This window comes from Gadus chalcogrammus, chromosome 8 (genome assembly GCF_026213295.1).
Source record: "Gadus chalcogrammus isolate NIFS_2021 chromosome 8, NIFS_Gcha_1.0, whole genome shotgun sequence".
NCBI classification, from domain to species: domain Eukaryota; kingdom Metazoa; phylum Chordata; class Actinopteri; order Gadiformes; family Gadidae; genus Gadus; species Gadus chalcogrammus.
In genome coordinates, this window is record NC_079419.1 from 19724386 (window position 1) to 19745186 (window position 20801).

General features: G+C 51.2%; 1 protein-coding gene across 1 annotated transcript; it reads right to left on the bottom strand.

Annotated features, from left to right (window-relative positions):
* Nucleotides 1-1304: 1304 nt before the first annotated feature.
* ccdc18 (coiled-coil domain containing 18) lies at nt 1305-20319 on the bottom strand. The gene is made up of 23 exons (XM_056597216.1): nt 19721-20319; nt 19300-19400; nt 18511-18639; nt 17649-17745; nt 17399-17520; nt 16872-17181; nt 16604-16691; nt 16030-16247; nt 14519-14629; nt 14068-14199; nt 13303-13437; nt 13018-13095; nt 12355-12522; nt 10439-10581; nt 8556-8719; nt 7787-8000; nt 4698-4797; nt 4364-4507; nt 4095-4235; nt 3433-3570; nt 2225-2689; nt 1509-2105; nt 1305-1358 (listed from the first exon to the last, which is right to left on the bottom strand). The coding sequence occupies exons 1-23, from the start codon at nt 19841-19843 to the stop codon at nt 1305-1307; spliced, it is 3972 nt and encodes a 1323-aa protein (XP_056453191.1). The 5' UTR covers nt 19844-20319.
* Nucleotides 20320-20801: the final 482 nt, after the last annotated feature.

Below are 20801 nucleotides of genomic sequence, written 5' to 3' on the forward strand. Positions count from 1 at the left end.
TTTTAAAACTGAACCTGTAGCCTGGTCCACCAGAGAAGCCTTGTACCTAAGGAAGTGGTAGAGTGACTCACTACCATTTCCAAATCAAGACACGGATTCCCTTTCGTGACTCAAACTATGTGTGAGTCAGCGAACCCGTTCCCCATAATGGTAGGCCTATAGCAACAAAAACGTACAAGAAAGTTATAATCCTTTTTGACCCTATCACCATACAAACACACAACAAAACAAATCAGTAGCATAACAAAACATTTTAATAAATGTAGCTAGTTACTTCGGTAATCTAAAAGGATGCAAAACAAAAATACTATACATTACAAATACATTACACAATATACATGTTTAAACAAGCAACATCATAGAGTAAGAACATAGGGTGACACAGAGCTGGAACCGGACAGCCTTTTGGTCGTTGGTGCTGGCGAGGGTGACATGTGATCCAGTCAAGTCACAGCCAAATCAGCAGCAGGACTTGCCCTGGAGCTTGATCTAAATCACACCAAACTCTACAGATTTAATGTTGGACGTCAAAGACTGACGACTACACTTTGAAATCCTGTAAAATCCCCCGCACACACGCACACACACACACACGCACACACACACACACACACACACACACACAGAGTTATTCAAGTGCTGGAAATAAGCAGTCAGCAGAGAGAGCAGACAATTTCCATTATTTTAAGTGAGTCTTTGGAGAACGAGTTCCCTGGAAGGGAAGCAGAAGAGACGAGTCAGAGGGGGCCTGAAGGAATTCCCCTTCACTACGTCATGCAACACAAATCAGGTCGCACTTTATTGTCATTGCAAAGTAAAAGTATTTAGTAGGCCAAGTCCAACTGGTGAGTTGTATGTCAGATTATTTTTGCCCTACTCTTACATCAACAACTACATAAGAGGTTTGAATATCAACAGTGGCATTTTGAAAGTGATTAAATATTGAAAGGCTCTCTACACTTAAAAGACTAACCGTTTGGCACAAGAATGCAGAGGGCTAATGTTAATAAGTAATGATAGAACGGGAATCGCCAGTTTGCTGACCAGTGCAAACCATTTGGGATCCAACTGTAGATACTGGTAGTGCACAGCACAGCGTCGTTATGGTAACAAAGACGGATCACGAATCTCTCCTCCCTTTTTGACCCTAGTGCCCCCCTCTGGTGTCTCCCTGGCCAGGGACCCCCTGTGATGGTGTACCTGGACCCCCTGTGACGGTGTACCTGGACCCCCTCTGACGGTGTACCTGGACCCCCTCTGACGGTGTACCTGGACCCCCGGTGACGGCGTGTCCCTGCCGGGGCTCACGACGCCTGGCCGGCGTCCCACAGCGACGTGTCCTCCTGCATGGCCAGCGTCTGGTTCACGAACCTCAGCATGCCCGACAGAGAGCCCAGGGGCCCCCCAGACCGGCCCACCGGCCCCTCGTCCCACTCGCCGCTCGGCTTGGCGCCTCCCCCCCTCCCACCGTCCTCCTCCTCCTCCTCCTCCTCGTCTTCGCCCCCCGCCTGGTCCAGCATGTAGGTGAGGGGGTTGAAGGAGAGGTCAGAGGCGGAGGTGGTGGTGGTGCCGGTGGTGTCGGGCTCCAGGGAGCTCAGGCCCTGCCAGCTCCGGTCCACCGGGTGGGGGTCGGGGTCGGGGGGGGGGGAGTGGCGGGCGGAGGACTCCCGGGGCCTCCGGCTCAGGGCGTCCCGGAGCGCCGCCCTCAGCTCCGGGGGGAGGTCCAGGGACGAGTCGGCGCTGGTGGAGCGCAGCCAGGCCAGGGTGGAGCGCTCCGACGGCGGGAGGGACAGCGAGGACCGGTCGAGGGCGAGGGGCCGGGGAGGGGGCCCGGCGCCGGTGTGGACGGCGACGGGCGGCGGCGAGGACCGGGGGTCAAGCGCCGAGGGCCAGGGGTCCCGCGGCGGGGCGTGTCCCAGGGCGTGTCCCGGGGCGGGACGGCGTCGAGGGGAGCGTGTCCGAGGGGAGGGGGGAGCCGGGGCGACTGCGTCCGGGACCGGGAGGGGCTTTGGCAGCGGTGTGTACGGGGCAAGAGGGGAGGAGCGGGGGTCCGACGAGCGCTCCAGGCTGGACAGCCGCGCCTGCAGACGGGTCACCGCCGACTCCTGCGTGCAGAGGACGGGAGGAACGGCGGTCAGGGGGCTGGCTGGACCCCCAGTGCCATGACAAGGGTCCCAATTCTAAACCATTTCAACAAACTTGAATCACCCCGTCTCCACCCTACCTTGATGACCAGGGACTCGTTGGCCGCCTCCACCTCTTTCTCCGCCCCTAGCAGCCTGGCGGTGAGCTGGGCACCCTGGGCTTCAGCCTGGCCCAGCCGGGCCTGGTGCAGCTCCAGCTGGGCCAGGAGCCCCGCGCTCCGGGCCCCGGCCTGCTCTGCCTGGGCCCCGGCCTGACGGAGCCGGGCCTGGCCCTGCTCCAGCTGGGCCTGGAGGCGGCCGGCCTGGTCCCGGCTGTGGTCCAGCGCGGTGCTGGTGAGGCCCAGCTGGGCGGCGGCCTGCTCCAGCTGGGCCTGGAGCTGCGCGGCCCGGCCCAGGGCGCGCTGGTGCCCGGCCCGGGCCTCCTCCAGCTGGGCCTGGCTCTGCTGCAGCCGGGCGCCCAGCTCCTCCTGGGAGGAGCGCATGGTGGAGGAGATCTGCTCCGACACCTTCAGCAGCTGGCCTCGGGTCTGCTGCAGGGAGCCCAGCTGGGGGGGGGGGGGGGGGGTGCGGGTAATCAGCTGGGAACCCTTTTACCAGGAGAAACTAGTCCTGGGAGACGCCACTGGTCTGGGGTGTGATCCCATGTGTGTGTGGAGTGGTGGAGGTGATGATTGTTTGGTGATACAGTAGATAAGTGGAAGGAAATACTAAATATAAACATAATGGATTACAGCCTTGATGAAATAAAAATACAACAACTACTGGGACAGCTACTATGACAATAGAGGAGAGGATAGGGAGGGAGAGGAGGAGTAGAAGAGGAGTAAAGAGGAGGAGGTGGTGAGAGAGGAGGTGTAGAAGAGGAGTAAAGAGGAGGAGGTGGTGAGAGAGGAGGTGTAGAAGAGGAGTAAAGAGGAGGAGGTGGTGAGAGAGGAGGTGTAGAAGAGAAGTAAAGAGGAGGAGGTGGTGAGAGAGGAGGTGTAGAAGAGGAGTAAAGAGGAGGAGGTGGTGAGAGAGGAGGTGTAGAAGAGGAGTAAAGAGGAGGAGGTGGTGAGAGAGGAGGTGTAGAAGAGGAGTAAAGAGGTGGAGGTGGTGAGAGAGGAGGTGTAGAAGAGGAGTAAAGGTGTTGGTTAGGGGGAGGAGGGGGGTAGGAGGAGTAGAGGTGGGGGAGGGGGGAGGGGGGCGAGAGGAGTAGAGGTGGGGTGAGGGGGAGGAGGGGGGTAGGGGGAGTAGAGGTGGGGTGAGGGGGAGGAGGGGGGTAGGGGGGGTAGGGGGGTAGGGGCTGCACCTCCTGGCTGTGCTGCTCCCTCTCCTGCTGCAGCTCCCTCTGGAGGGAGGAGACCACACCCTGCAGCCGCGCCTCCTTCTGCAGCCAGTGCTCCTCCTTCACCACCAGCTCCTCCTCCAGCACACGCACACGGGCCTCCTAGCACACACACACACACACACACACACACACACACACACACACACACACACACACACACACACACACACACACACACACACACACACACACACACACACACACACACACACACACACACACACACACACACAAATAGAGACATGTCACACACACAAATAGAGACATTACACACACACATACACAAATAGAGACATGTCACACACACACACACACACAAATAGAGACGTGTCACACACACAAATAGAGACATTAGACACACACACACACACACACACAAATAGAGACATGTCACACACACACACACACACACACACACACACACACACACATAAATAGAGACATGTCACACACACACACACACGCATATAAATAGAGAAATGTCACCCACACCCCCCAATACAGACATAACACACACACCCGGCCCATGCCTTCACACCCCCCCTCCCTCCCATCCTACACACACAGACAAGCCGCCATGCCGCATTAAGGCGTCCCGTTGAGCTGGCGGCGGGGGGCCTCACCCTCCTGTCTGCCTGCGCCACGCTGGCCTCCAGCTGTGCAGCCAGACCCCCGCAGTGCTGCTCCCTCTCCCCCCGCTGCACACACACACTCTGCAGCTCCTCCCGACACACACGCAGCTGCCAGCCCAGGTCCTCGCTCACCTAACTCACACACACACACACACACACACACGGGATTACCACTTTATGGCGAGTTAAGTGGCTGCATGGCCCTGAGAATCCCCCAGACCACTGAAGACAGGAGAGGGGGGGGGGGGGGGTGTTGGTACCTTCAGGTCTTCCCTGGCTTTGAGCAGCTCCTCCCGGGCCTCCGTCAGCTGGCCCTCCCTCTCCTCCAGGCGGCGCTGCAGCGCCTCCACCTTCTGCTCCATCTCCTGCCGGTGGTCACGGATGGCCACGTCCAGCTGCCCCAGCTGACAGCCAATCAGAGGCGAGGGATAGGGTCAACGGTGGGCGGGGGCTCGACACGGAGAGAGACAGAGAGGACGTGGTGCCCTGCCTTCGGATCTTATTGAGGTCATAGGAAGTCGCTTTGGATAAAAGAGGCCTTACATAAGTGTGTGCGTACATGCATGTGTGATGACGGGAGTGTGTTTGTGGTACCACTTGTGCGCGCTGCTGCAGCTCCCCCTGTCTCTCCTTCAGGGCGGTGTCCATGTCCAGGACCTCATGGGTCCTCTCCTCCAGCTCCCTCTTGGTGTCCCTGACACACACACACACACACACGCACGCACGCACGCACACGCACACACACACACACACACACACACACGTAAAGTCAGTCCCCTTTCATCATTGATTACGATCCTTTACTGTTCATTTTGACACGTTATTTCAAGCATAATTTAGCAGATAATTCATGAGAATGACTGCATGTATGAATCACAACAATAGTAATTGCTTTTCAGACGGCAAAATGGAAGCAATTAGAGAATTACTACTAAACAAGAATGACACACACACACACACACACACACACACACACACACACACACACACACACACACACACACACACACACACACACACACACACACACACACACACACACACACACACACACACACACACACACCCACCCACCCACCCACCCTGGACGAGGTGGTAAAAGCAGGGATTGTGTTGTCTTGCACAAGGTTGTGCATTCATTAGAGTAGACGACCTGAATGGGTCCTTTTGCAGTATTTTTGGGAGTAATAAATTGAAGATTGTTTTTGTTACACAAGGCCCTGATATCCTGATGGTGGTGCTGATATAAATTGCTGATGTGATCACAGGAGAGTCAGATGACACCAAAAAAAAATAAAAAAATTAGATGATGTGATTTTGGGGAATCTTAAAAATGGTCACAGTAAGGGTGACCATTTCTCCTGAATTCGGGTCCAGTAATAGCACTTTAATGCAAGCCACTCGGTCTCCCTGCCTGGAGGCTGTCACTGTGTCAATAAGATGCTAAGACGAGGAGGTTAGAAATGGTGAGAAGCGATGGATGCACTGATGGGAAGAACATTTACAGTCTGTCCTTTTGTTTCATTCACAGTCTTTAAAACACTTCTCTCTGGCGGAGGAAGCATTTTGGGGGCTAGATGTACAGACTGTGCTGGTGGACCAGGACGTTATAGACTGGGCTTGTGATTTACAGCCCCGCCCTGTTTATCTTGGTGGGCAGGTTGAGCTCATTACTCGTAGCCGTAAGGATATATAATACTGAAAGATAATACTCAAATAACTGTCATCAACCCAATGGTGAAAAGAAATGACAACAGCCATGATGATTATTAAAAAAAGGGAAATAATATTCACATCTTAATTCCACATTTTTCCAAAAATACTTCAAACAATGAATCAATTTACAATTTATAAAATGTTAACAAAAACGTCCTTGGCCGACTTTAAAAAAAGGATTGAGCTGCACAAGATTGGACTGTAAACAAACATTGGATATTAACACAGAGAGAATGAAAAGAGTCGTATGAAAGACTTGGCGCATCATCTTGAAGCTCGGGAGGCGTCCGCTGTAGACTGGGGCATGTAGAGCCCGGAGCTCCCTCTCTGAACCACACGGATTCATCAGTGTGGAGTGTCTGCATTCCAAGAAGATCACATGCACCCACAAATATCTGCTTTGAACAGCAGGAAGAGGCGGGCCATCACATGAGGTTATATTTCCTTACCCTGTGTGTGTACATAACATTTATGACTCTATAACATTCACTCACTAGAAGGGGCACTGTATAGGATTTGGTGCCTTCTAGCGATGAGGTTAAAGTTTGCAACCAATTGTTTACAAGTAAGAAAGAGATTGTCATTATTAATTAAAACACGTCCTCTCTGGAGCCATTTGTTCTTTCTGGGCTACCGTAGACACATATAAATGGCTCATTCTTAGCTAGCAAGAACACAAGGGTGCCCATTTTCATGGGGTTAAACATATATATAAATTCAAATATATTTATAAATATAATGTCAGAACACTCCCTTGTACACAGTACACCTTAAAGGCTCCTCCTGCTGCTTTAATAATTGCTCCAGTTTCTGTCAAAAAGGTCTTGATTAACAAATAAATTGACTGCTTCTATAAAGAACGGCCAATGTAGTTAATATTCATGTCGTGTTTCTCTTTGCATACATTCCCGATGAATATTATATATACTTCATTATTCGGTTGGAAGTTGTACCTGAATAACATGTTAGTTGTAATAATGTGGAGTCTGTACAATGATACTCTATGGTCAAGGAATAGTGTTTGATAGTCCTGTTCATTGCACCATTGACTATAATTCAATATTAAACACATATGACTTGCAGAAGCTTATTTGTGGCATTTGCAGATGCGGACATCAATACACACAGGAAGGCCCTGGAGCTAGATAATAACAGAATAACACCACGTTTGCAGATTTACAAACAAGTCTATACTCGCACCACATTCCATTCCATGCCAGAGATGAAATCCTAGTAAAAAAAATCTCATGGGCTCAAAGATTTATCACAGATTGATTTGTCCAATTATAACATGCATGTTATAATCTGACATAAGCATGAAGTAAAATGGTGGTGGTTGTTCATCATTCTGGCCAGGATACAGCCCGCTCCGACCGGACTAGCTTCACGCTGTCCCTCTCAGACGCAGGGCCGGAGCTGCTGGGCGTTAAAGCCCAGGCTCAGTGCTTCTGTATGCCTTCGTACATGCGTGTAGAGGACACATTGAGAAACAGCAGCCTGTATGTACAGGCTGTCTCGTAGTGCAGTAAAGCAGACGGTGAGCATGGCATTAACAAAGCCAGGGTCGAGGGGGTTCGAATCCCATTGCTGCAACTCTGGCAGTTCTGTGAACCTTTGGATGAAAGCGTCCATCGAAGGTCCTATATGACCATCATCTCAAACACTTTGAAGCCAGGGCCCAGTAATGCTTGGCCCTCAGGCCTTAGACATGAATATCTGCTAACTTTATATATTAACAATAGTGTCAGAATGAAGTGTGTGTCGGTTTACAATCAGCGATGGTGTTGTAGGTGATGTGTTGACTATAAAGAGGAGTCAATGGGTATTTGGCAGACGGCACCCAATGTGAAGCGAGGGTTAAACCGGTCGGTGAGAGAGCTGCTGAACAGTGTGCACCCCTGGGTGACATGAAGCGGTAGAAAATGTCCTCAGGTGAACCCCGGCTGCAGTGTCCCCGTGGCCCTCACCTCAGCTCCAGGCCCAGCCGCTCCAGGGAGGCCTGCCGCTCCTCGGCCGCGCCCTGGGTCCTCTGCAGGACGTCCTGCAGCTCCTGCAGGCGCTCCAGCGTGGCCCCCAGCTCCCCGTGCACCGCCTGCAGCTGGCCCTCCAGCTCCCCCACCCGCTGCACCGAGCTCCTCCGCTCCTCCTCGCCGCTACGCAGCTTCTCCTCCAGCTCCTCCGCTGGAGGGGGAGGAGGGGAGAGAGAGGAGGAGGAGGAGAGAGAGAGGAGGGGAGAGAGAGGAAGAGGAGGAGGGGATGAGGAGCAGAAGAGGAGAGGAAAGAGAGGAAGAGGAGGAGAGAGAGGAAGAGGAGGAGGGGAGGAGAGAGAGGAAGAGGAGGAGGGGAGGAGAGAGAGGGAGAGGAAGAGGAGAGGAGGGGAGAGAGGAAGAGGATGAGAGGAAGAGGAGGAGGGGAGAGAGGAAGAGGAGGAAAGAGAGGAAGAGGAGAGGAAGAGGAGGAGGAAGAGAGGAAAAGGAGGAGAGCAAAGAGAGAATGAGGGGAGGAAGAGGAGGAGAGGAAGGGAGAGGAAGAGGAGGGGAGGAGAGAGAGGAAGAGGAGGAGAGGAAGAGGAGCAGAGAGAGGACGGAGGGAGAGGAGGAGAGAAAGGGGGTAAGGGGGAGTGGAGGAGGAGGAGGAGGCCAAGGAGGAGGCAGAAGAACCACTTTCACTTCAACTGAAAACACAAAAGTAGAAAACTGAGAATTCCTTTTCACAGGGTTTTCGCTGAGGCCGTACCCAGCTGGGTCTGTGTCCGCAGCAGGCCCTGGGCGCTCTGCAGCCTCTGCTCCAGCCCGCTGGCGTGGGAGCTGCTGGCGTGCGCCTCCCGCCGCAGCCGCTGGACCTCCGCCTCCACGGAGCACAGCTGGCCCTGCACCTTGGACATCTCCGCCGTCAGGTTGCTGCCGGGACGACAGGTCAGAGAGAGAGACAAACAGAACCATTCGTTTAAAAATGGAACTCTCTGCAGGGACCTTTTCTAGTTTTTAACAAAGTTGCAAACGTCAAAAAAGACATTCGGCGAAGACGGAAAAGGACAGAAACTCTCCTCAAAAGCTGACCCCAGGGCTGTTGAACAGTGTGTGTGTCGTGTTGTGGGAAGCGGGGATGTTTCTGTGCGCGTGTCTGTGTGTGTGAATGACCGGCTATGGCCTTGACGATGCCTACCATGACAGACAAACGCATGCCGACGAGAGGCAGTAAAGCATACGAAAACACGAGGGGCTAAGGACGCACGTACACAGCCAACGGCCTCGCTCCATCCCCACCTTACTGTGAGGACAGCTCCCATGGTGGTCTCCGACCCCCCGGCTCCTCACCCAATCAAAACCTCCGGCCCAAAATAAAACCGATAAACGTTATGGCCTATTCGGACAAGGCCTCCGCGTGGATGAATCCAAAAGGACCCTGGCTCCACAGAGAGAGTATGAACGGGTGACTCTGCGTGCCGAACGTCCGGTCGGTCCTGAGTCTGTGACCGAGGAGAGGCTTCAATATATAGAGAGAAACGCACACACACACACACACACACACACACACACACACACACACACACACACACACACACACACACACACACACACACACACACACACACACACACACACACACACACACACACACACACACACACACACGCCTATGTGTGTGTAAGACAGTGTAACATTGCACAAGAGTCACAAGACCCTGCGCCCTGCAGGGTCCCAGGGGTATTTCCCCTCGGTGGTTTGGGTCAGATGAGCCCCACACTTGGCACAACCGTCTCTGGATCAACCAAAAAAGATCCAGTTTTTAGAAACAGGCTGAGGTTGAGATGACCGTAACTTGTTAATGGTGGAACATTTCGGAAGAAAACTGCGATCAAATGCCGTCCGTTGGTCCACACCGTGGATGACTAGGGTGGGGCCCCAGAGCAAAGCCTCTACACGTCCCTGTTCAGTGCAGGGCGTTGGTGAGGACCATGGTCTAGCTCTGGTGACTCCTCAGAACCAGATCCAAATACACTGACACAAGCACATAGGTCAGCTGCAGACAACAGCTTAGGTTTGATTGCCTTACAGCAGCACACATGATCATAATTAGCTCAATTCTATTTATTTTGTATCGAATAATTTCTGCATCACCATATCAGTGTTTGGACGTGAATAAGGCTTTCAACTCTACGGAGTCAACGGGACTCTCCGTTGACTTTCCAAACCCCTTTCATGACGGCTGATTCAGACGTCTCCCTTACTATGTCCCCACGGTCGGGCGGCTGAACCACGTCCTCACCCACTGAGGGCCTCGCCCACTGAGGGCCTCGCCCACTGAGGGCCTCACCCACTGAGGGCCTCACCCACTGAGGGCCTCACCCACTGAGGGCCCCACCCACTGAGGGCCCCACCCACTGAGGGCCCTACCCAGGGAGGGCCACACCCCCCACCCACTGAGGGCCCTCACCCACTGAGGGCCCTCACCCACAGAGGGCCCTCACCCACAGAGGGCCCTCACCCACAGAGGGCCCCACCCAGGGAGGGCCCCACCCCCCACCCACTGAGGACCCCACCCAGGGAGGGCCCCACCCAGGGAGGGCCCCACCCACTGAGGGCCCCACCCACTGAGGGCCCCACCCAGGGCCTCACCTGACGGTCTCTGAGAGCTGCGCTGCCTGCTGGGTGGCCTCCTGCACCTCCCTCCGGCCGTCCTGCGCCTCGCTCTCCCTGCTCCGGGCCTCCTCCTCCAGGGCGGCCCGCGCCCGCTCCAGCTCCTTCTCCAGACCCGACACCTGGGGGGGGGACGGGGGGCCAACCATCAGTCAAAACCCTCCACAACTCTGATGATGATCAACTTAATGCTATATAATAAGACTATATAAGAACAAACAACACTAAAGAGCCTTCAGTGGGAATGGGGTGTGGGTGAAGGATCCCTTCAAGCAGAAATCAGCCTCCAGTCAACAGCTGGATTCACACGCTCAGATTTGTCCTTTGGTTTGTACCCAAGCTGTAGCGCTGGCCTGCAAGAGGTCACTCAATGCCCCGGTTATGTGAGTGAGTTCACACAAAGGGATGACTTGATACTATGAACACTACAAACGAGTGTGAAACAGAGGTCCTCGGGGGGGCGGTCTTAGCCTGGCTCCGCCCGCCTAAGTACTTCCGCTCAATTTTGATTTCCCTTCAGTACTAGGTCTGGGTCTGCGGTATGTTAGTGGGTTTTCTCCTTTCAAATTTTCTGCGTCCAATCAGCGAACAGAGGGAGTGGCTGAGAACGATGACGTTAAAGTCAGCTCTCGTGGTCGGACATCTTCGCGCACGGTGTTTGGTTTGTTTACAGCCCGCACGCAACGTGATTCCCGGCCAAATGTTAGCGATTGGTTATGGCAGGTCGAGAGTGGCACTGGGCAGATCCAATAGCTTTAAACTTCAACAGACACCCGCCTTCAAGTGAGTCGACGTTTGTGAATTGGGTAGGTCCAGACTCTCTATGCAAATGAAATGAAGTACGAGAGTCTGGTAGGACCAGGCTAGGTCAGTCTGTGAGTATTGTGTGAATTAAAACCTTTCCCTTGTGTGGTGGTGAGTGAGTGGAAACAGTGAAGTATGACAATGATACGAATATATACTATTGTAAACATAAAGCTATATATTAGATATATCGTATGTAACATTTCCCAATTATTGCAGAGAATGCGCTGTTCAGACTTTCATGTCTTAGCCTTGGGGGGGGGGGGGGGGGGGGGGCGTCTTAGCTATAAAGAGAGCTTGTAATGGGTCACTTTGAATTAGCATTATCATAACACCGAGACCAACATGTGGGGCCTGTGGTGATTAGGATCGACTAAACAGCCCTCTGTTTATATTTTACATTCTGTTATAAACATACACAGACACAGTTTGCTGGATAACCGATACCCGGCAATATTTAAGTCTACATTTAGGGCATTTAGAAGAGGCTTTTATCCAAAGCGACTTACAAAACAGTTCACAGACATTCACACAGATATGGGGGAGTCAACAATGCAAGACAGCAGTCAACTCGTCAGAAGCAGTTTGTGTGAGGTGTCTTGCTGAAGGACACCTTGACACTATCGGGGATCGAACTAGCAACCTTCCAGTCAACCTGCGCTACCTCCTGAGCCAAGCCGACCCCTAGAGTCTAGATTTCCTTCAAAACAAATGGCAGCATTATGGTAGGGCGACAGCCAGTAAAGCATAACCTCAATATATACACGTATGCATATAATAGTAGGAACGCAAATGTTACTAAAAATGAAGTGGGTATGGTCCTTTCAGTTAAGATGTATAAAATGTAGGTGGCAGAACGTTATTCTGGCCTCTGTCAACCTTTCACCCCCCCTCCCCCACCAGGGTTGCCAGATTGGGCCAGGACTCCCGGCCCATTCCCACTGCAACCAGGTACTGTGAACTGCTACGATGAACCGCACTGTAGCCAGGGTTGCCACATTGGCCGGGAAATCTGTCCCAACGTGGGAACACTGTCCCCCCACCTATCTCCCCGACAGGAGGTGGAGGCTTCTGCCCCTGCACCCACCCACCTGTGTCTGGAGCAGGCTCTGGCTGTCCTCCAGCTCAGCGACGCGGGCGGAGCTCTCCGTCAGCATGGCCTGCTGCTGCTGCAGGGACCGCTGGAGCTGCAGGGTCTGCTGTGTGGAGGTCTCACACACCAGCCTGGCGCCACGGAGCTCCTGCTGCAGGCTGGAGATCTGGTGGGGGGGAGGGGACACAGGGTGAGGACACTCTTATGTAGTGTGTCACACTTCTGACATAAATCTAAGTCAGTCCCTTTCCATCATTGATTATGACCCTTGCTGTTGAATTTGACACAACTTGAAATAACGTTATTTCAAGCATCATTTAGAAGATAATTAATACGAATGATTGCATGCATGAATCACAACAATAGTAACAAAGTGCTCTTTGTGAAAGAATGCTTTGGGCAAAACAGCGCGGCACAAACAACACAAGAAAAACAAGACAATACGGGAAAGCCAGCAACAGGAAGGGGAGGAGTAGCGGTTGAATCCGACGCTAGCACTATAGACGCTGTCCATTTCCGCTCAGCCAGACTACTCCATGTACAATGTGTTTGCCCCATGCATGATCCCCACCATCACCATCACATCATCATCCTCATCACCCTCCTCCCCCGTCTCTCCTATTGGTCTACCTGCTACAGGTAACCAGCTGTTGCTACCTACCTTGCTGGCAGACTCCTTCGCCTCCTCTTCAAAACACCGCAGGGCCTCTTCACTGTGCTCGAACGCACTTTCCCTCTGCTGCAGGAGTAAAGAAAAACACAAATCATTACGAGTACAGTACACACATGGTAACTGCTTCAGGAGTAGAACAAAAGAAACACAAATCATTACGGGTACACACTCACGCGGTGACACTGGATAACGAATGGGTGAGGGAGCTAATGGGAGAGCAGACGGGAGTGGGAATGAATGGGAGTTAATGGGAGTGGGTTAGCCGGTACAGACCTGAGCCAGGTCCTCCAGGGAGGCCTGCAGCAGCGCAGCTCCTCTCTGGGCCTGCTCCCGCTCCTCCTGGGCTGAGGACAGCTCCTGTTGCAGCGTCAGCTGTCCACGACGCGCCTCCTCGACCGACCGCTGCAGCTGGGCCCCCGGGGGACCGAGGAGGACAGGCCGTTAGTCCGGAGGGCAGCGAGGGCTGACCACATCCACTCTTTATTCACCGTCAGTCCCCGCGTCGGAGTGCTCAACGCTCAACCCGCTCAATCAGTCGATTTCATGCTCATGCTCACGGAAAATCAATCTATTGAATCGTGTCCCCGAGCTACACAGAACAATTTGTCTGCGCTACACAGTACAATTTGCAAACCCATGCATTTCGAAACGACATTTGGAGATTTTGTTTAACTATTCGACTATACGCATCTAGAACTAGAAGGTGTACTGCGCCACCTCCCCTTCTAAAGTCAAAAGAAATCTCCCGATTGAAATGCATTTCTTTAAAAAATGTGTTGCACACAAAAAATAAATCTGAGAAACCTGCTCTGGGACACGATTCAACCGATACATTTTCGTGAGCATGAGCAAGAAATCGCGTAATACCGGGTTTTAAACGTTAGATCAATTATAACAAATAACCAGCTGGAAAAAAAAATTATATATTGAGCTGTTTGGCAGAGGATGCCCTTATCCAAAGCAGTGTCCGGTTAAATCAGAGGCATGGCATTCAATGAGCAGGTGGGCGGCTGGGGGGCGGGTGTCCTCTGGGATTACCCCTTCTATCTGGAGCTGGAGCTGCTGGCTCTGCGTGCTCTGCTGCTGCTGACAGAGGTCTAGGGCCTGCTGGTGCTCTCTCTGCCTCTTGGACAGGGTGGACTGGCAGTGCTGCAGGCTGCTGCTCTTCTCCTGAGGGACCAGAACCAACAACACAAGGAGGGGGTTGAGTACCGGACCGGAAAGGGGAACCGCTCACCCTGATAATAAATGAAAGAACGGTTCAATAGATATCTATTTAAATCTGTGATGTTGTTTATGTCTTATGTGTTCTCCATGGACCCCAGTAGGTCTAGAATAACAATCCATCACAAATGTAAAACAAATTAGTAATATCCACAAATCAGGCATTCATCAGAGCATGTACGTATGATACTTGTATGCTATCATCCCACTATCAGGAGTCACGGGCACAGTAGTGAGTGAGTAAGTGAGTGAGTGAGTGAGTTACCTGGAGCTGCTGCTCCAGCTCTGTGTTCCTCAGGGCGGCCTGGCTGTAAGCAGATGTTTTCTCCTGCAGCTGTTTCTCCAGCCCCTTTATACGTGCGCCCTTCCTCTTGAGCTGAGGATGAGACTCGAGACTTAAAGCGGCTGCCAGCTACAGGTTGAACACAGCAGTTGTTAGAGCTAAGGAGAGCTCACATCAACAATATGGCAGTCAGTCAGTTTATAGGGTTTTGGATGTGGTGGCTCTTTTAGATTTAGATAGGGAGGGATTCAGCCGATCGAATTGTCTTAAATAAAATATACTACCGTTTGGGGTCACTTAGAAATGTCGTTATTTTTTAAAGATGAGCACTGTTTTTTTCAATGAAGAAGAAATTAAATTAATCAGAAATACAGTCTAGACATTGATGGTGTGTGTGTTGGTGAATGTGTTCAATTAATATTCTAGCAGGAATCGTACGATTTTTTATGGAATATCTACATAGGTATAGAGAGGCCCATTTCCAGCAGACATCCCTCCTGTGTTCTAAAGGTACATGGTTTGGCTAATCGTGTTAAAAAGCTAATTGATGATGAGAAAACCCTTTTGCAATCATGTTAGCACAGCTGAAAACTGTTGATTAAAAGTGTGAGTTTTAATGGAAAACATGAAATTGTCTGTGTGACCGCAAACCTTTGAACGGTATTGTATGTACACTATGTATGTATGTATGTAGGCATATATATATATATTTATACAACGGGTTGAATCCAGCGATCTGATTGGTTCCTAACTGTTGTATAATGAGCGTATACATAACTGCTATGACGCCCAATCATTTTGTGAAAGTTTGCATATCACTCTGCGCCTGGAAGTAGAAACAGTTACAAAGTAAAAAATATGTTGAATGATGGAGAGGGTGTAAATGTTGTTACTCCGGGAGTGAGCAAGGCGATGGAGAGACTAACGAAAGCTTAGGCACGCGGTGAGTGGACTGCTCCATAGGATAAATTGCCGGCGAACCACTCTAGCCGAGCCTTCTCTCGGAGGGACGCTAAAGTGTGTTGCATAGCGACCGTCGTGCATTTGGAAGGCAGGCAGGAAGGACTACTTTTTTGTATTCTTTAATAAAACGGCTACTTTGACTTTCTTGGTTTCTTTTTAAATGTAGTGTGTCTACTTTCGTTTTGCCATAATAGTAACCGTTGTATAAAAGCAATAGATCACTTCAGTCAGTGGTATGTGCTCATTATACCACTGTTAAGGGGCGTTGTCCGGCCCCGACGCGGCGTGATCGATTGCTTAAATATATTTACACACACACACACACACACACACACACACACACACACACACACACACACACACACACACACACACACACACACACACACACACACACACACACACACACACACACACACACACACACACACAGTATATATTAATCGTACACTTGCTGTATCTCCCCTAGGCAGTATCCTGCATTCAGGCGGCTACGTCCCCACACGGTGTCCTCCTCCTCCCCCCCTCACCTCTTTCTCAGTGTCGGTGGCGCGCCCGGTCTTCTCCAGCAGCTGAGTGTGGAGGCCCTGGTAGTGGGAGGCTCTCTGGGCCATGGAGGCCTGCAGGGAGGACACCTCCTCCTGGGCCCGGCTCAGACGCTCCTGCAGCCGCTGCACCAGGCCGCTCTGACGCAGCCGCTCTCCCTCCAGGGTCCGCAGCACGGGCAGCAGCGTCTGGTAGCGCTCGCCTGGGGTGGAGGGGGGGGGTGGTGGGTCAACGTGTGGGTGATGGGGCCGGGTTTATGGTACTCAAAGTGGGATTAAGACGGGCCATACTTAAAAAAAGGTTGTGGGAGGAATATAGACTTTACAGACTGAAAGGGTAATGTGGTTATGAGAGCCCCATTTATAGAACCTTTATGGTGTATATAGTTTCAACTAACACTTCAAAAGTTCAAAATATTGAGGCCGAACATGTATCGAAAAGCACCTTTAAATTGGTCTCTTCTACATGAAATCTGAAATATATAAGAAAAAAAACCAACATTGTTACCAAATTCGATCATGACTGTTAAACCTGAAGCCGAGTGTGTTTGGCCGCTACCTGGCTTTGGGTTCAGCAGCTGTGCATGGAGCGAGTAGTCCACCTGGGGCATCAGACAAGGCCTGACACACAGAGGCCCCTCTGGTCCCTGCAGCAACAAACATTAAGCCGTAGGGTTAAAACATAGCAGGCACTTATTTATTAATCCCAGACGGGAATTTCTAGAAAGGCTTCAGGGAAATTCAGTTCAATTGGTTTCAGTGCAAGACAGCAGAACACTGCATTCATGTTAAGAAATAAATCAGCAGGATCCAGCCCCCCCACCCACCTCTCGGAGATGCAGCAGGGCCAGGATGGCCTCCAGGCCCGCCAGCTCTGCCTGGCTCTGCTGGGCGTCCTGCACGCCCTGGGCCAGCCTCTGCTCCAGGGCGTGGCGCGCGCCCCGCGCCTCCTCCAGCTCCCGCAGGAGGCGGGGCCTCTCGCTGGCCTGCGCCGCCCGCTCCCCCAGCTGCCTCTCCCTCTCCCCCAGCTCCCTCTCCAGCTGGGAGGTCCGACGGCCGGCCTGGTCCAGCAGGGCCTGGAGGCCGGAGCGCTCCGAGGACAGGGCCCGGGCCTGCTGCACCTCCCCCCTCAGCTGGCTGGGGGAGGGGGGGGAGGGGGGGGGGGGGGAGAGACGAGAGAGTGGGATCCAATGAAATACAATAGTTGTTGTTTACCATAATTGCGCTTCATTTGTTAAAATATTCCGTACAAGTATATGTGCAGCTCATCATACCAGACCATATAAGGATTATTATATTTGATATGTGAATATGACAGTGTCATGGCGTAAAGGGTTCAGTGGACGGTCTCTACCTGATCGTCTGGCTCTGCTCGGCCCGCTCCTTCTCCAGCACAGAGCACTTCACCTCCAGGTCTACCTTCTCCCTGTCGCAGACCACCAGGCTCTCCTTGACCCGGCTCTCACTCTCCAGCACCTGCCAAGCACCAAGCACGACAACAAATTAGAGATTTAAAATTTAATTGAACATAAAAAAAACAACACAATGAGTTAATGCGATAATCCTTTGCCGATCCAAAGACTTTGGAAGATGTTTGAGGTCACCTTCTTGAGTTTGAGGGATATGGTCTCCTTGTACTCTTTGTACGCCTCCTTCAGCTTCTCAGCATTGTGCAGCGCTTGGTTCCTCTGTTGCTCTGCCCTGAAAGCAGGATACATGTACAGTGTATAATGTGAGAATATTATACATGTTGGGGTTCATATGACCAGTGTATAATGTGAGAATATTATACATGTTGGGATTCAATTTGAACCAAGCAGCACATTTAAATCTCCGCTTATCGGCTAGAAACTTATTGCATTACACTTACTTAAATGGGAACGAAACTCAATATTGAACCCATTTCTAAATGTGTTCACCTCTCACATGATAACATAACATAACATAAGCTGACATACCACAATGTTTAAGGTGTTCATCAGATGTACATTATATAAGAATCGAGTTATTGATGTGTTTTACTGGCATTAAGCTCCAGGAAACCGACCAAATGTGTTACATAATAAAAGATGCAAATAATTCCATTGAAAACCTTCACCACATTACCGGATAACTTTGGGATCATTTTGTTTTTGTTTTTTTAATTGGTCCATTATTGAGCAAGAATACTGCAGCCTAAATCTGCAAAACAAGTATGACTTTGTCTGACAAGCTTTGCTCTAACCAAGTCTGGCCAAGGAGAAGTCTAGCCCTGTCTCGTGAGAGCTGAGAGACTATTGAGCAGTGAACGATGGAAAAGTGAGGGAGGATTTGAGAACGGAGTAAGGGCAGGACTAGCAGTAACCTGCTAACTAAAACCACCGAGCTTAAGATCACAGTTCTCCTTTACGATGGGTGCCTGTGTGTGCATGCATCTGTTTGATGTCGCGTCAACAACAGAGGGAGAGAGGAATGGAGGGCTCGCACCGCTTCCCCACTGCGGCCCTGGAGTCCAGCTCCAGCTTCAGGTCCTCCAGCTCCAGAGACAGCTGGTTCCCCAGGAGGTTGCTGTGGGCCGAGGCCTCCTCCGCCTGCTCCGCCCTCAGCTCAGCAGCCCTGCAGAGGACAACACAGGCCGGGCGGGACACTCATCAGACCACGGCCAGGGTTGGACTCGCATCCTCATCTCCATTCAGCTCGTTGAGAGCCCATTTATTTCAGACGAGTCTCCTTTACACATTGACAATGTTTCACACATGATTTGAGTGCTGGGAAACTGCTCAGGAAGGTCCAGTCTTTTCACCAAGACTGGCCTGAAAGAAATCCATTTCAATGGGCTATTTTGTTTTGCAAGAGAATATCGTGAAGCTGTCATTGGTCCGCGGTGCGCTTCTGTCCAAACCTTTATTACCCCTTTTCATTAGACTTATATAGTTCTAGGAACGAACAAATCATAAAGAATCAAGCTGCTGAGAACTGTAGCCATACTCTTCGTGCAAGGTGATGCGTCTCATACACAAGAGGATACAGTTTAGTGTATTCTTTTAGGATAATATTCCTTTGTCAACATGACAGATTCTCGCTTCAAAGAGCAGCCCCGCTTGTTGGCGGGGGGGGGGGGGGGGGGGTGCTCGCTATGGCCCGACCTGAGATGGTCCATGTTGGGGGCGGCCCGGCATTTCTCTGCGCATTAAAACTGTTAGTGGGACACTAGTCAGCGGCACGTTTCAACTCGGCACGGCCAAAAGTGCTAATGGAAAGAACGCTGTCGATTACCTTAGTTCCACGGCCTGGGCGTCCAGCTCCGCCTCCAGGCTGAGGATCTGCTCGGTCAACGCGGACACATTACGGCTCTTAACCCCCACACTGGACCCCATCTGGGTGAGGGATAAACACATAGTCACGATCCAACACCTGCGTTGGCTTGTTAAGATATTTGATTGAGAACTGGAATCATTCAAATGACATTTTTTAAGTTCTGCCTGCTATTTCAAAGTCAGATAGAAAACCTAGAGAAATGAATCAGCAAATAATGGCTAATGTGTACATAAACATTGAAGTCAAGGTCCGATTACAATTTTACCGAATGGATGCACAACACACTGATGGCTTACAATGGCACACAGTCGGTACAAATCAGCTGGCCAACATAACCATCCCACAGGAGGTTTAAACCAGCTAGTTACAAAGGCTTCACCTTGGACCTTGAGGAGGACAGCTCATACTGAGACGACTCCGGGTCAGGCATGAGTTGGACGGACAGACAGGCATTCTCCTGTCGCACACAGCCCAGCTTCTTCCGGAAGGGGGTCGCCTCCATCTGCCCCGCGGCCCTGACCGGGGCTGACTGCTGGTGGGCTGGGGGGCCACAGGACCCCTGAGGAGAGAGACATAAGGATGAGTGATACAAGGAAGGATGGTGAAGCGGCCTGCATGTTAGACTCCCAGCCAAAACGTTGGTGGTTCAATTCCCGATTTTCACAGTCTACCTGCAGGGAAGTCTTAGTTAGATACTTAATGAATTACATTCATAGTAAGTCGCTTTGGATAAAAGGGTCACCTACATCACACATTCTTATGCACCTACTCTTCTTTGAAGACGACATTTCACTCCTGATAAGTGGAATTATATATGAAACCATACATGCATAGCACATTTCTCGAATACAACCTGAAAAGCATGCTGCATGAGTGCATCACATTTTCTGTCCGTTGATTCAACTTCATAAAAAATAAACACAAGATGTAGATTAGCAGTAAAAATGTATTCAAACACTATCCTTTTCTCACCACTGTGGTCCCTTCAGGGGCTTCATGAAGAATAACACACACACACACACACACACACACACACACACACACACACACTATCATCAGCATAGCGTGTCGAGAGCTCTTCAAAAACATTGGGGTCATGGAAGGCAGTGAAAATTGTGACTGGCCCGTTTCATACAAACACTGATGCAGACACTCATTGAGAACATCTTGTGACTGCTCGACAAAGCAGGTCTCCAGTTAACAGGCAATTTGTAATTCCTCTGATATACTGTCACACTTTTTTGTTGCCGATTTTAATTAAGCGGCTTGTCCTTTCGAAATGTATCCATGTGACAATTATAAATTAATTATATCACTGCATATCACGGAAGGAAGCTAATGGGTCAAATGTTCTTCAAATTAACGGAACCTCAGACTTCGAAGGCAGTGAGACATAGGCTACTCCAACCTGAGCTTTTGGCGATGGGGGGCGACTTCCAGCAGCACACCGACCCGCTGTC